The sequence below is a fragment of the Dama dama genome, chromosome 14 (genome assembly GCF_033118175.1).
Source record: "Dama dama isolate Ldn47 chromosome 14, ASM3311817v1, whole genome shotgun sequence".
Taxonomy (NCBI): domain Eukaryota; kingdom Metazoa; phylum Chordata; class Mammalia; order Artiodactyla; family Cervidae; genus Dama; species Dama dama.
Genome location: NC_083694.1, coordinates 34,560,768 through 34,577,912, shown reverse-complemented (window position 1 = coordinate 34,577,912; position 17,145 = coordinate 34,560,768). Strand labels below are relative to the sequence as shown.

The 17,145-nt window shown below is 41.8% G+C and overlaps 1 protein-coding gene across 1 annotated transcript in view; it reads left to right on the top strand.

Annotated features, from left to right (window-relative positions):
* The first annotated feature begins 2,042 nt into the window (after nt 1-2,042).
* F5 (coagulation factor V) overlaps nt 2,043-17,145 on the top strand; it is a 74,503-nt gene continuing 59,400 nt past the window's right edge. Inside the window, exons 1-3 of the mRNA XM_061160278.1 lie at nt 2,043-2,275; nt 7,466-7,557; nt 15,561-15,683. Of these exons, the coding sequence (XP_061016261.1) occupies nt 2,118-2,275; nt 7,466-7,557; nt 15,561-15,683 (373 nt within the window). The 5' untranslated portion in view covers nt 2,043-2,117. The remainder of the gene's footprint in view (nt 2,276-7,465; nt 7,558-15,560; nt 15,684-17,145) is intronic.

The window sequence follows — 17,145 nt, the reverse complement described above, 5'->3', positions numbered from 1 at the left end:
CAGGTTGTTGAGGAGCCTGACATCATGGAGATCCCATGTGAGGTGCTAGATTACAATTTATTGAGAACTATTGTGACAAATCCTCTGTCCATGGGACTTTTCAGACAAGGATACTGGAGTGGGTTGCCATTTCCTTCTCCAGGGGATCTTCCCATCCCAGGGATTGAACCCACGTCTCCTGCATTGAAAGGCAGATTTTTTACCCCTGAGCCACCTGGGAAGCCCCTGACACAAGTCATAGACAGAGGCTTGGAGGCAAGTAGATGCAGGGAGCCTGGGATAAGTCACAATGATGCTTCAGACAAGATAATTCTCAGATTCTCTATACATAGCAAAATCATATCTTAAACAGCCATATGAGAAACAGCCAGATCCTCTGAGATACGTAAGGAGCCCTGGAGGCAGAAAAGATACAATCATAGTAATCAACATGTGCTATGAGCTTTCCAACTGCTAGGAATTACATACTTCACAGTGTTCCTTCATCCTCCCAACCACACTATTGGGGAAAACTATTATTATCATCCTTATTCTCCTGGTGTCAAAACCGAGATCAGAGAGGTTGTGTAAATTATCCAAGAGAACACAGCTAGTAAGTGGGATTGAAATCTGGTCTGATTCTCCCAGTGAAACTCTTTAAGCCCTCTCTTTCATCACTGCCTTAGGTGGCCACAGGCCCTTATCAAGACAACTGTGCAACAGACAAAGACGAATGGCATAGGATATCATTTACATGCAGAATCTAAAAAAATGGAACAAAGGAACATATTTACAAAACAGAAACAGACTCCCAGACCCAGAAATCAAACTTAATTGAATACCAAAGGGGGAGAGGGGAAGGATAAATTAGGAACTTGGGATTAAAATATATACACTAAATATAAAATGGGCTTCCCTGGTAGCTCAGACGGTAAAGCATCTGCCTGCAATGTGGGAGACCTGGGTTCAATCCTCGGGTCGGGAAGATCGCTTGGTGAAGGAAATGGCAACCCATTCCAGTACTCTTACGTGGAAAATTCCATGGATGGAGGGGCTGGTAGGTTACAGTCCATGGGAGAGTCGGACACGACTGAGCAACTTCACAGGATCATATGTATAAAGTAGATAAACAACAAGGACCTATTGTATAGCCCAGGGAGCCATACTCAATATTTTATAACAACTTACAAAGGAAGAGAAACTAAAAAAGATTTATATACATTTATACTGTTGTTTAGTCACTAACTTGTATCTGACTCTTTGTGACCCTATGGACTGTAGCCTGCCAGGCTCCTCTGCCCATGGAATTTCCCAGCATGGAAATTACTAGAGTGGGTTGCCATTTTCCTTTTCCAGGGGATCTTCCCCACCCAGGGATCGAACCTGTCTCCCCTGTCTTAACAGGCGGATTCTTAACTGCTGAGCCACCTGGGAAACCCATATATGTACCACTTTGCTGAGCTGAAACGAACACAATATTGAATCAAGATAGACCTGTGCAACGGTAGAGGTTAGTAAATTGAGCCAGGCCATCAGGCTCCATTCATGTGATCACCCCCTTGCTTCCTCACCACCTGAAAATACAGTATTTCTGTGCCCAGTAATAGGGCATAATGCCCTCTTCCTCAGATCAGAAGGAGAGTAGTATGGTTAAGGATTTTGGGTCCCACCACGATGGGAAGTGCCAAGGGTCTGGCAAGTGTGAACTCTGCCCTAGGCAGCGTTTTTGGTGGCTGGGGCTGGTGAGGGGCTCCTGGGCAGTGGGCTGAGCAGATGGAAGTGTGGGAGACAGTTTTACCCCTTCTCATGAATCCCTGAGGACTGCCCTGGCTGCTAGAATCTCCAATCACCGCCTTTCCTTCACCCGTGGTAAAACAGTCACTAACTCGTTGGCTCTTCCTAACACCTCCTGTCATCTGGGGCAGTGACCTAGCCAACCCTCAGCCTAGAAAGGTCTGAGGAGGTGGGGACAGCCCGGGGTGTAGCCACCAGCGGCGCCTGGGGGAGTTGACGAGGAGGAGGACACTGCCACCCGCAGTCTCCGGGAGCTCACTGCAGCCCGGACCGCTGACAGCCTCGCAGAGGCAGCCCTGCCCACCCCGGGGGTGCTGGCGGCAGGCAAGAGAAGGAAAGCAACCATGCTTCCCGCTTGCCCTGGCCTCTGGCTCCTCGTGGTCCTAGGCACCAGCTGGGCAGGCTGGGGGAACCTAGGGGCTGAAGCAGCGCGGCTAAGGCAGTTCTACATAGCTGCTCAGAGCATCAGATGGAACTACCACCCCGAGTCCACACACCTCAGGTAAGGCAGGCGGGGTGTCTGGATGGGCTTCTCCGGGAAGGATAATCTATTTCTTTTCGAGAGCATTCCCTTTACAGTTCCATTGTGTGTGTGTGTGTGTGTGTGTGTGTGTGTGTGTGTGTGTGTGTGTGTGTGTGTGTGTGTGTGTGTGTGTTAACTTCAGATAGGTAAATACAATTAATAGGAGGGTTTAATGAATAAAATTGGTGGATGCTCATTTTGCCTCTAATAATACAGTGTAATATCCCAAGGGTTCAGAAAATATTGTTTGGCTAGATACTGCTTCAAGAGTTTGTTGTTGATATAATTTTGTTAGTATCATTGATGGTTGGTTTAATATATTGATTGATTCAAAAGCACCAGGTACCTACCTCTTCATCAACTGCAAACTCCTGTTCCAGATTTTTAGTAGTTTAGTATTTTTATGAAGGGCTTCCCTGGTGGCTCAGAGGTTAAAGCATCTGCCTGAAATGCAGGAGACCTGGGTTCAATCCCTGGGTCGGGAAGATCCCCTGGAGAAGGAAATGGCAACCCACTCCAGTATTCTTGCTTAGGAAACCCCATGCACAGAGGAGCCTGGTGGACTATAGTCCATCAGGTCGCAAAGAGTTGGACACAAAAGTTCTAGGCACATACTATTTATCCTGTATCCACTTAGCCTCATCTTCTAAAACTAAAGATATGTACCTTGTAACTTCATTATAAGCAGATTATTCAGTAACAACTGCCAAACTGTTGTTGCCTTCTTATCAATGACTTTGTAACTTCATTATAAGCAGATTATTCAGTAACAACTGCCAAACTGTTGTTGCCTTCTTATCAATGACTTTCAAAACATCATCAATCCATAAAAATCCAACATTGTTTTTCTTTTACCTTTTTTTCTGTTTCACATGGCTCTTTATTCTTCTCTCATTCTTTATCAGTCCCTAGGATATGGTCTACCCTGGCTATTTTGATAAGAGTCACTATTAAAAGGCTTATGTAACTAACTGAAAGTGAAAATGAAGTCGCTCAGTCGTGTCCAACTCTTTGCGACCCCATGGACTGTAGCCTACCAGGCTTATCCGTCCATGGGATTTTCCAGGCAGGAATACTGGAGTGGGCTACCATTTCCTTCTCCAGGAGATCTTCCAAGCCCAGGGATTGAACCCGGGCCTCCCACATTGTAGGCAGATGCTTTACCGTCTGAGCCATCAGGGAAGTCCATATATGTCTAAGACAAGTGTTAAATATGTAACTAAGACAAGAGTTAAATAATAAATCTCTATCTGAGTTGCATACTCTTTTCCTAACGGAAAGATTAGAAATAAGATTTCCCAGAAATTAAAGAAATCACAGGTTCTACTCAGTATTTCTCTGAATAGTAAACCTCTTAGGGTATCTAAGATTTTTTTTTAACTTAACATCACAGTTTAAATGATTGTGCAAGATGTGTTCCTCTTTTACAATTTCGAAACAAAAGCAATCTGCCAGGAAAGTATTGTGATGTTTGAAGCCTCTTAGTGCATAACATGGGGTTCCCTGGTGGCTTAGACGGTAAAGCGTCTGCCCGCAATGTGGGAGACCCAAGTTCGATCCCCGGGTCGGAAAAATCCCCTGGAGAAGGAAATGCAACCCACTCCAGTACTCTTGCCTGGAAAATTAAATGGATGGAGGAGCCTAGTGAGCTACAGTCCATGGGGTGACGAAGAGTGGGACACAAGTGAGTGACTTTTGACTTTCAGTGCATAACATTAACCCTTTCAAAATCTTTTCTCTGTAACTGGATTATTTCGGAGGGTGTGGTAGCTTGGTCTTGTAGTAGTAATTCCCTCTTTAAAAAAAATCATTTAAAATATTGTATTTCAAGGTGATAATCTAGGTCCCACTCACACCCTTCTAGAGCGGATACTAACGAAAACCCCAAAGGAAATAGCAGTTTTTCCAGCATCTATTTTCCTGCTCATGGGTAGAACACTAGCTTGGATGCTGGCTTTCCTATGTCATGCTTATGCTTGCTTATACTTGGGAGTTTGTTCTTTCTTCTGCAATTAACAACGAGAATAACAAGCTGAATATTGAAGGCAGAATCACATAGGGCAATAACAAGCTGAATAATGGAGGAGGCAGAATCACATAGGGAAACACCCTGATTTACATGGTGAGTTCTCAAAAGAAGCTATGAACGGTCATCCTAAACTCTCACTCTTTGATTGAGTTTCCAGAATTCTCGTAATAGTTGCTCCTCTGGTATCAATTATTGAGTCAAAACCAAACAGTGATAATCCAGATCAACTGTCAATATTTTCAAACCTCAAATCATGTAATTTCTTTCTAGTACCTCTTTTTTAAAATTTATTTATTTTTAATTGAAGGATAATTGCTTTACAGTATTGTGTTGGTCTAGATGGACAGGGAGGCCTGGTGTGCTGCGATTCATGGGGTCGCAAAAAGTCGGACACGACTGAGCGACTGAAGTGACTGACTGAGTACTTCTGTGTGAAAAATCTAACCTGTATATCTGGCTGCTTAAACTAAGAACTTGTTTTAAATTGTCCTACACTGAGAGCTAATGATACTATAAAGAAATCAACATCCATCGTTTCCTAAAGTGTATTTTAGCACCAAGCAAAGATCTTTCCTTATTTCATGTAATATTGGCAGGGCAGTGCCTTTTAGTGGTGAAATATATCTTTTATTCTTGCTCTGGAGCTGAAGTGAATATTTTTGAAAATTGCCCTAAGGAAATATGTTCAATCACATGCATGCATATAGTAACAGATATTGAAAAAAAATAGATGTACATCGGTCTCTCAAGGGTTTAAGCTTTATATGATTTTATTATGAATAAATAATCTTTAAATAATTCTCATAAATGGTAAATTCATCATGCATATTGTTTGAATTCATCTTTAACTTTCTGCTCAGACTGATTATTTTCCAGTAGCAGTTCAGTTGTTCAAATTAAAAATAAATATATCTCAGAATGCACACACAATATACACAGGGAAACATATTAGGAAGCACATGTCTATTAAAATTACTCTACATAAAAGGCTGATTTTTCTTAGTAAAGGTTTTATACTGTCACCTGTACTCCTGTATTTAAAGATCTATGGTTAGGGACAGGAAACACATTTCAATTGCACCCTTCCAAGAAAAAGGACCTCCACATTATGGACACAAACTAACATATACAATCCTAGGGTTCTTGGGCTCGATAAACTCTTAAGAGGTCATTTAATTAATTTTCAACTTGCATGTTTTAACTTCCTACTTTTTCCCAAACTCAAAGCACCCAAAGCAGTCAGTAAATAATTGTCTAGTTTCTACTTGAATGCTTCTAGTGACTGAGAGCCCACCACCTTCTATAGCTAGCCTTTCCAAAAATACTTACACATGCCTCTTTTAATTCTGCCTTCAAATATTAACACAGTTCTTGTATCCCACATTTTGAAATTATGAGAACTACTAAAATTACAGATTTTTCTGCTTGCTGGGAAAACATGAAAGCTAAAAATAAACTTTCATTACACTTTTAAGATATTACTAGCTGACATGCATTGAATATTTACAATGTGCCAGCTCTAAATCCTTTGTAGGTATCAATTTATTTAAAACTTGTAATAATTCTTGAGGGAGATTTTACTGTTGGTCCCAGCTCACAATTACAGAAACAGAGGCATAAATGGATTAAATAAACTTTTCAAGGTTATACAGGTAATAAGGGGTAGATACAGGATTCAAACCCAGACACTCTGAACATAAAACCAGTTCTCTTAGCCTCTGTGCTACATAAATATCATAGCAAGTGTGGTTAGTATCTTTCTCTGTTACGACCTAGTTATACTGGGCCACTCTCTGGATTAGGAAGCATAACAAAGCCAATATGGGCAACTGGTTTACACATCTGTAAGAAATTTCCCCCAATTATCTTTCCTTCTGGGCTCCCCTCGTGGCTCAGATGGTAACGAATCTGCCTGCAATGTAGGAGATCTGGGTTTGATCCCTGGGTTGGAAAAATCCCCTGGAGCAGGGAATTCACTCCATTATTCTTGACTGGGTTTCAGATGGACAGAGGAGCCTGGTGAGCTGCAGTCCATGGGGTTGCAAAAAGAGTCAGAGATGGCTGAGCAACAAACACTACTACTATTATCTTTCCTTTTACCTTTAAATTTGAGTTTAAGACAAGGATGGGAATGACATGCCCATCTTTAGAGACACAGAAGGAAAGGATGGGAATTGTCCCAGTACTCTCCCTGCCTTCCTCTCTGAATTCTTAACCATGGAAACAGTTGGCCCTGTGCATCTGGGGATATGAAAGCTACAGATACAGCCGGCTAACTGTACTCTTACAGAAGGGACTTGAACATCTGCAGGTTCTGGTGCCAGAGGTGTCATGGAACCGACCCCTATAGATACCAGGGATGACCCTAAGTAGTTTTTGAATCTTGGTTTTGCCATTATCAACTGTTTCTCCTCAGGCAAGTTACTTAAACTTAGTTTTTTCATTTGTTTGTTTCCTACATGAATCCCAGGGCTTTGACTCCATTAGCCATCTTCAACTTCTCAGCAAGAAAGAGTCCATTAAATCAACAGTTTTTTACAGTGCTCCCTAGCAGCTTGGGCTTTCCTGGTGGCTCAGGCAGTAAACAATCTGCCTGCAATGCAGGAGATGCAGGTTCAATCCCTGGGTTGGGAAGAATCCTGGAGAAGAAAATGGCAAACCACTGCAGTGTTTTTATCTACAGAATTCCATGGACAGAGGAGCCTGCTGGGCTATAGTCCACGGGGTCACAAAGAGTCAGACATGACTGAGCAACTAACACCAACAGCTTAAAACTGTATATGAATGATGAGTTGAAAAGCAGCTCACATATCTATTCGTAAGGAATTTAGCCATATCTTTAATCACTTAAAATACAAGCCTAAAGTTTGGGTTTTTTTAAGAAATTTGATCTGCGTAATAGGGTTGGTTAATGCAAGATAAATTTGTGGAAGAATGGTTATCACAATAGAATATTCTCAAAGACATCAATCATTATTTTATTAACTTCACTTATTGTTCATATTTATAAGACCTAGGGTTTCTGAAACACAGTTTAAAAATACTGTTATTTCCAGTAAAGGTTTGGGGACTTGAGAGATCTATTTTGTTGTACTGTGAGTAGATGTCACATTAGCCTTTCAAATGTATTTTATTTCCAGTTCAAAATCTTCTGAAACCTCCTTTAAGAAAATTGTCTACAGGGAGTATGAAGCAAATTTTCAGAAAGAAAAACCACAATCCAGAACTTCAGGTAAGCCTGAAATATATCTTTAAATTTTAAAGATAAAACTCTATGGCTAATTTGATATTCACATATATCTAAAATATTCATTTAGTGATATTTTACAGAAATGTGTTTTTGTTGTTTTTAACCAGTGTGACTACATAATTTGTTGGGCTCTTATTCATAGTATGGAGAATTTCAAAACAGTGACAGCAAAGCCTTAAGCCAAGCTGGGGGCCCTCCTGAGCATGGGGCCCTGTGCAATTTCATGGGTCACATGCCTATGAAGACAACTGTTTTTAACACTGATTTTAAAAAGCTAAACAAAACTTTTGAGTGTTTGAATTTTTGTTCATTCATCTAGCAAACTATTAAAGAGCACCTGCTGTGGGCTGGGCATTGAAATAGGCACTATGGATGTCATGGTGGACAAGACAAACGCATCTCCTGCCTTCATAGAGCTTATGGTCTAGTTTAATGAGCACAAATGAGCTTTAGCAAATGATTATTTGCTGAGTCCTGAAATTCATTTAAAGGAACTGTATATGTCTGATTTTTTTTTGCATCTATCCTTCCCATCTCTTTTTTATTTAGTGTGATATGCATAATAGCTATAATTTTTAAAGAAAAAAGCTTTTCTCTTTTCCTCAACTCTTTTTCAATTAAGGAAAGTAGGCTGAATGGGTTTCTGGGAACTCAAATGTGGTGAATATGGTAATATAGTTCACAGGACTTATAAAGGGCATTAAGAGACAATATCCTCCAGTTAGGTCCCCTAGTTGATAATTCACACATCCTTCCCCCTCTAACCAGGTGAAGACCTGTCATTTTCCCCAGACTCATCCTTGTACATCCTTTATTCACTGCATCTTGTCCTGCCTCCTCTTTGGATCTCTCTTCATCTTCAATTTTTCCTTAACTGGAACCTCCCCTTCTGTCAAAAATCCTCAAAAATCAAACAGGACACAACTTATGTCCAGGTTAACCACTATTTAGAAAAAAAAAAATCTGCCCTTGACTCTGCCTGCCTTTTCTTCCCTCTTTTACTACCAACTTCCTGTGTGATTGGTGCATTTCATTCTCTATCATATCAAATTACTCTCAAAAAAGGGCACCCGTGACCTCTGAGATGGGACTTCACCTGTGGTTCAGTAGTAAAGAACCTGCCTGCCAATGAGGAAATGTGGGTTTGATCCCTGGTGCAGGAAGATCCCCTGGAGAAGGAAATGGCAACTCACTCCAGTATTCTTTCCTGGGAAATCCCACGGACAGAAGAGCCTGGTGGGCTACAGTCCGTGGGGTCACAAAGAATCAGAAACAACTGAGACACTAGGAGACAATAATGACCTCAAGATACCAGACCAATGGGTGCTGTCCATTTACTTTCCCACTTAACATTACTAGAACACGTAATGCTCTCCCTTCTTGAAATTCTGTCATTACCTGGTGTCCCTGGCGCCACTTCCTCTGGTGACAGAAATCGAATGGAAGTGACTGGAATATGAGGAAATGGAAGTAGGAGGAACTTACACAGGTAACTCTTTCCTGAAACTTGGCTCCAAATGGGAGGAGAGATAGGGTAGTTCTGGGAGGAAACGAGAGGTTTAAGGATATTTTAAGAGTTTTATTTTATTTTTAATTTATTTATTTGGCTTCACTGGGTCTTGTGGCAGCGAGGGCTCTTTGATCTTCTTTGCAGCATGTGAGATCTTAGTTGCGGCACAGAGGACCTAGTTCCCTGACCAGAGATTGAATCCAGGCCCCGTGCATTGGCAGCGCAGAGTCTTAGCCACAGAACCGCCAGGGAAGTCCAACAGTTTCACTTTAAAAAAGAATGACAGTGACTTAAAAATATCTAAGTTCCCAAGGGAAGAATCCTATAGAAAAGGAGAGGATAAAACATCTGAGGGAGAATAACTGAAAGAACCAGACTCAGAAGAAACAGGAAGTGATGGGATTCAAAGCTGGGCTGGATGGGCCTGAGATAGAAGAGATTCTGCTCTCATGGGGGAACTGGCTGGGGGGCCCTAGCAAAGGACCAGGTGAGCAACCGTTTATTAATAATTTTACTAAAAATTGCTTGTAGTTTTGGGCAGGAACTTAAAGGATCTTCTGTCCTCTATAGACTCTGTAAATTTTTTTTTTTTTTATAGATCCAGCTTTAAGCTTAGTATGTACAATAAATACTTAAGAAATATTTAATGAAATTAAATTGTAGGTGGGTAAGGGAAAACGAGCTGGGAAACATACTCATTATGCCTGGAAAAAGAGGAATTGGGCAGATATTCAGAGTTCTCTTTTTTGTGGCTTTTGCCAAGTGAACTGAATTTGTCTGTGCTGTGTTAGCCGCTCGCTGAGCACAGTAAGGGGTAGAAGGACCAGTGCCAGACTGGAGGCTGTCTTTTAGGTGATATGTAGGCACTGATCATTTTTGAAGAGGAGAATACTGTGGTCCAAATCCTTAGAGATGATTAATTTTGTAGTGATTTCCTGATTCAACCTCATTAGAAGTAGAGCTTGATAGCTGATTTATGTTTAAGCCTAGGACACTTAAAACATTACTTTTCTGTCAACCCCTGTATATTCCATATTTGTTTTATGTGAATTCTGAGGAATTTTAATATCTATTTTTATGCAACCTCTTCCTGAAAGCCCAAAGTTGCTTAATTATGAACCCCTGGAGCACTGGGGCTGTATCTTATTCACCTCTATATCCCTATAAGAGTCAACTGTTGTTGTTTAGTTGCTAAGCCATGTACAACTCTTTTGCGACCCCATGGACTATAGCCCGCCAGGCTCCTCTGTCCATGGGATTTCCCAGGCAAGAATACTGGAGTGGGTTGCCATTTTCTTCTCCACTAATAGTGGACACAAGAGGGAAAATCTAGTGTAAACGAAAAGTCTCAGATTTTTAATAAGATCTGGTGTGAACACTGCCATTGACTACATGGGCTTCTCCATTCCATTGCCTAGTTCTGTGTTCTTTGTATCTTTCCCTTATTTCCTGCTCCACTCATCTGATGGGTATGATTCTAGCCATGTGCTGCATTTCTGTAGCATGAACCCAGAAATTTTTGTAATTACAGGTGGGGTCAAGCTACAGGACAGGAATTTTGAAGAGATGCCTATGCAGTGAGGTTTATGGACACATGGACAGGTGGAGGGGCCAGGTTTATTTTTAGGAATCCTGTTTGGGGCTTTAAAATGACCAGTTTTGAGTCTCTGTATTTTCAAGGAGGATTATGAAATGTTTGTCCCCAAAGGGGTTTTATAACAGCAGCAACAATGGGCTGCCCTGTGTTCTACAACACATTATTCACCCGAGAGCAGGGGATTGGGTTAACTTACCTCCTGCAGTTTTCATTCCAAAACTGCATGAAATCGGGTACAGGCTGTGCTACCTTCCTGGGATCTTGGGACAGGCCACTCTTTCCACCAATTTGACATTGGGCACCAAAGAAAAGGCGGAGAAGGTCTTAGGCCATCTGGTTGATGGAGGATCTAAATGGCAGCTCAGACAACATTCAGCCGTGTTTGCCTCCATGCATGAGGGTATCTGGTTTGCATTTGTAAAAATACCCCTTTGTGTTGCTTTAATTCTGAAGAAGCAGATAGGGAGGCTAAACAAATATTCCTAACCACTCATTGCAGTAAGAGGTTAAATAACTCAAAAGACTTATTCTGGGCATTGGGCATGTGCAGCCATGTGATGCCAACAAACATATCAACCGAGCAAGGCATTCAGGGTAACAAACTGCAGCGGACCATGTGAAAGCAGTCAGCACCTGACTTGGCTCATGGGCTCATGGGCATTCTGGGCAGGTGGGAGTAGCCAGTGGGGGCTTCTGTTGGGAGCTAGGACTGAGGGTATCAGCCAGAAGAGAGGGGTCAGTCAGTAGAGTCAGCTATGGCCAGGAGTGAAAAACAGTGCAGACATGAGGGAGCTGACCTGGCCTGCAGAAGGTGGTAAAAGAAAGCTTGGTTCAAGAGTCTAGAGACCTGAGTTCTAGTCCCAGCAATGCTACCCAATCACTGACTGATCTTGGACACGCCACTCTTCCCATCCGCTTCCCAGGCTTTGTAACCATCTCTCAGATGAGGATTCAATTCTGTGGACTCCATGGTCCTATGCAGAACTAACATAAAAACACAAACAAAAAGCTTCCGGCACATGGTCAGTATAAACTCTAGGACTTGGAGCTCAGGGAGTGGAATAAGACAACAGTGGGTGGAAACACAGGACGACCGTCTCAAAGATCACATTTTCTCACTTCTAAAAGGAAATTAGTTTCCTATCATTGCTGTAACAAATTACCACAAACCTAGTGGTTTAAAACAACACAAATTTATTATCTTAAAGCTCTTGAGGCCAGAAGTCCAAATGAGTTTCACTGAGTTAAAATCAAGGTGTTTGCAGAACTCTGTTCCTTCCAGAGGCTTCTGGGGAGAATTATTTCCTTGCCTTTTCCCATTACTACTGATAAAAGCCACCTGCATCCATGGGCTCATGGCTTCTTCCTTCTTCTTCAAAGCCAGCAGGTAGCATCTTCTAGTTGCTAACTCAGATACTCCTGCTTCCCTTTTCTGAGAACCTTTATGATTACGTTGGGCCCACCTGGATAATCCAAGAAACCCTCCCCATCTCAACTTCCTTAACTTAATCACACCCACAGAATCCATTCTGCCATATAAGGTAGCATATTTACAGGTCCCAGGGATTAGGTGGTGGGAGGGCATTATCCTGCCTACTACACACACCCCCTACCCCCCTGCCGCCCCGCAACAAAACTCTGCCACAATGTCCTCCATTTCAGAAAATGGCCCCCTCGTCCACCCAGCCCTCCAAACCAGAACCTCAGCAGCCATCCATGGCCACTTGATCTCGCTCACCCCCTACTCTACATGCAACCCATCAAGTCCTGACAGTGTGATCTCCTAAACAGCTCTCTAATATGTTCTCTCCTTATTATCTCCATTGTCCTAACCTTGAACTAAATTACCAACATCTCTTTCCTGGAGCCTTCCATCTGTTCTCTCAGCCTTCACTCTATTTTCTCACAAATGCAGCTGGTCCCTGGCTCATGTTGCACCCCTGCTTCCAGATACTAAGGTTAAGAGGCAAAACTCTGAGAGGTCTACAAGGCCCTGTGTGATGAGACCTCTGATCATGACTTTGGCTTCACTTTCTGCCTTTCTCTCTTACCTACAATGCTCTGCCTTCCCATGGCTATCTACCAGTTCTCTGAATAGGCCAAGTGTGCTGGCAGCTCAGTGCCTTTGTACATGCTAGTCCCACTCCCTGGAAGGCTCTTGTCCATCCCTTTGCCTCTTTGCCTTTGAGCTTCAGTTAACGTCTCACTGTGGTGGTGTCGTATTGAATTAATTTTCACAACCACACAGGATTATAAGAGACAGTGTAGGGAGAGCTCACAACGGAGCAATTCTCTGAGAAAATGCTGAGTGTATATTTATAAAGTCTCCTTTTTGGACAAGGAAGTCATATAGTAAGGCTTTGAAGATAAGGAAGTTTGTTCTGCGTGCAGAACAACACCTATCGAGGCTGACGTGTCAGCCAAGATATCTGTCTTAAGGGCATGAGAAAGAGCACATAAGAAAAGGGTAAGACAGAACAGTCTTCAGAAAACAGGCCCTTGAGAAAGTAACAACATTTGTATTTTCATACCTCACTTCCTCAGGGAAGCATTTTCCAACTCTGATCCCCTTCCTGCCTCTAAGAATAGCCTAGAAGCCCCTGTCAAATGCCCTGCAGAGAATCCTATTCTTTTCTTTCATAATATGAACCACAGTTTACAATTAAATATTTGTGTGACCATTTGTTAAAATCCGTCTCGCCTTCTGTTTTCTAAGATCTTTGAAGGCAGGGGGTACATCTGTTTTACTCACCATTGCAATTCTGACACCTAGGATAATGTGAGCACTCAATATTTCTTAAAAGAATGAATAACTACAATAATAAGAGGTGGTTTAAAAAAGAGGTGGTTAAAAGCTTAGCATCTAGAGTCAGACAGATAAATTAAGGTTAAATTATGGCTCTGCCTCTAATTAGCTGTATAGTATTGGGTGAGATATTTAAATTCTCTGAGGTTCAGTTTCTTCATCTATAAAATAAGTATCTTAATAACAACCTTAAAGATATGCTGGAAGGCTTAATGTAAAGACTTAGAGTGCTCAAATATATCAAGAGGGACAATTACAATTATCTCCATGGCAAACAAATGCTAGTTGAACTCCATGACTACTGTAACTTCCTTCTCCTGCTCCTGTGATTCCTAATGGGCAGAAGCCAACCCCATGAGAGCTTATGGATAGCTTGGAAGTGAGAACGGTCAACTGTCTGAAAAAGGGCTTTTGGCAACAAGTCTTCAAGCTTTGAAGGACATCAGAGTCACTCAGGAGCACACCTCTAAAATGCAGATTCCCAGACCCCACCTCCAGAGAGACTCAGGTTCACTGGGGCTGAGAGAATACTTACTTGAGAATCTGCCTTTTAGTTCAACCCTCGCTGATTCTGATGCAGAGCGTCCAAGGATTACACTTTGGGAAACTGTAACATATGATTCTCCAGAAAGCTGAGTCAAATATCAGCTCTTCCCCTAACTCTACAGACAGAGTTGGTCCTTCATCCTTTCTGCTCCTGTAGCATTTTGCCCATATCTCAGCAGTAGCTCCTACCATATGTCTATCTCCAAATGAGCCTGTGAGCTCCTGAAGGACAAGGACAGTTGCTTATTTATCCATGTGTCCCCAGGACCTAGCACAGCACCTGACATGTAGTAAGTGAAGCCTCACTGTTGATTTCTGCACCCCAATCTGCCGTCCCTGCTGTGTTCCCCATCAAAGTAACTGATAACATTATTTATCCAGTTGCTTAGATCAAAACCCTTAGGGTCACTCTTGACTTCTCTCTCTCAATGGCCACATCTAACCCCTCAGCAAATTTGCTGGCTCTACTGTCAAAAATCCCAGAATCTAGCCTCTTCTCCCTGCTTCACTGCTGCACATGCTGGCCCAACACAGCGTTATCTCTCATCTATACCACCTGGTCTGTGTCTACTGTTGTCACTACACAGAATATTTTCTACACAGCAGCTAGGATGAATCTTTCTTGTGATTTTTTTTTTTTTTTTAGGATGAACTTAAAAAAAAAAAACTTTTTATTTTGTATTGGGGTATAGTGAATTAACAATGTTGTGATAGTTTCAGGTGAACAAAGAAAAGACTCAGCCATACATATATGCATACCCCTTCTCCCCCAAACTCCCCTCCCACCCAGGTTGCCACATAATATTGAGCAGAGTTCCCTGTGCTATACAGTAGATCTTTGTTGGTTATCCATTTTAAATATAGCAGTGTGTACATGTAGGATTAACTTTAAAACATATCAGACCATGTCTCTCTGCTGCACAAAGCTCAGTGGTTTTCCATTTCACTTAGAAGAAAATCCAAAGTCCCTACCATGGCCCTCAGTGGGTGACCCTAACTTTTCTCACTCTGGCCACACCGATGGTCTCTTCTTTGGATACATCAAGCTCACTCCTGCCTCAAGGACTCTGAACTTGCCTCAGGGCCAGAGAAGTCTGGTCTGCTCCCTGACTTCATTTAGGTCTCTGAGGTCTCCCACCTCAGAGAGATCTGAAGTAGTCACTCGCCCTCTCTCACCTCACCCTGTATAAATGAAAGTGAACATCTTTCTTGACCCAAGATGGCAGTCTCCCCAGGAATGACAGTGAATCAGAATGGGGTGGACATGATCAGAACCATTTCTTCTATTTTCTTAACTGGCTTTGGGCCGAAGCCAGGTATTTCTACCTTCCCATCCTTATCTGCCTGCATGGAATACAGAGGTAATGAGCTGGCAAAGCCTTCTAGATTGAAGATAAGCTCATCAACCTCAAGACTGAGAGGAATGACAGCAATCACCTGTGGGGTTTTCTGCATGTTTTTCTTGCTTAGCAGCTCTGTCTTAGCAATTCTGAATACAAACATATTTTAAATTCTTGTTTTCATAGGACTTCTTGGGCCTACTTTGTATGCTGAAGTTGGAGACATCATGAAAGTTCACTTTAGGAATAAAGCACACAAGCCCTTAAGCATCCATCCTCAAGGAATTAAGTACAATAAATTCTCAGAAGGTAAGAGGAATTTAACTTCATATCCCTCTGGCATGGGAAAATGTACAACTCTTTTACCACCAGTGTCAAACATTTTGAACCATATTGTTAATTAAGTTAAGAGAAATCTCCTTTCCTATAATTGGTAATAATAAAAATTGTCCCTTTGTAGATTTCAGAGGAGAAAGTGAAAAACTTCTGGAGTCATCTAGACCTCAGGTTTTTTGCTATGTTCTTGTTTTTTAATAGTTGGATGGGCAGGTTATCTAATCTTTATGAACTCCAATATGTTCCTCTGCAAAATGAGAATAATAATGTTGCAAGATGGGTTAAGGCAGGGGTTCAAAAACTTTTTTGTGAAGAGCCAGTAAATACTTTGGGCTTTGCAAGTCATAAAATCTATGTCGCAACTGCTCAACTCTACCATTTAGCAGCCACAGACAATATGTAAATGGATGCGCACAACTGTGTCCCAATAAAACTTTATTTACAAAAAACAGGCAGCTGGCTGGATTTGGTCCGTGAGTCATAGTTTGAAATAGTGACATAGGGCTAGCCTGGCACATGGGTGGCATCTAATAAGTGATATTCAGTGGTGATAATGGTAATAGATGTAGTATTGAAATTTTGGACATACTGAAGCAGTTAAGAACATAAACTTTAAAGGCATACTTAGGTTCAAATTCCAGTTTTACAATTTCTGATTCTATGAGTACAGCATCTCTGAACCTCAGTTTTCTCATCTATAAAATGGGAATGGTTATACTTATTCCATAAGATAGCTTTGAGGAACAAATGAGATCACTTAGGTAATGTACTAAATATGGTTCCTGGGACCTGGTAAGCCCCCAGTAAATGATGACAGTGATGGTGAAGATCATGGATATGGTGGAGATTAAAGGGACCACATCAGCCACAGAATTGTAAGTACCTATTGCTGATATTGTTCTGATTATTTCCATTATGTTGATGTTCAGACCACAATAAGCAGAGTAGAGTTCTGTTAGGGACTGATGTAAGAAAATTATCCACACTACAATAGATGTGGGTATAACACCATTTAAAAATAAATTTTAACTTTTCATGATTCACAAATCTTTCCCCATGTATGCCAGCCATTATACCTTTGAAGAGAAGAACTAAGTAGGAGAGTGGTTTACAATGTAGGTCTGGAACTAGACACCCGGTACAAACTGGCTCAGACATTCATTAGCTGTGTGACTTTTGGCAAGAAACTTGACCTCTTTGTGCCTCGTCTTTCTCATCTGTAAAATGGGGATTGTAATCATATCTACCTCATATAGGTTTGTGGTCAAGAAATATTAGAACAATGCCTTGCATATTCTCCAAGCAAGAATTCTGGAGTAGATTGCCATGCACTCCTCCAGGGGACCTTCCCCACCCAGGGACTGGACATTGGCAGGCAGTTTCTTTACCACTAGCGCCACCTGGGAAAGTGAAAGAAAGCCAAGCTGCTCAGTCG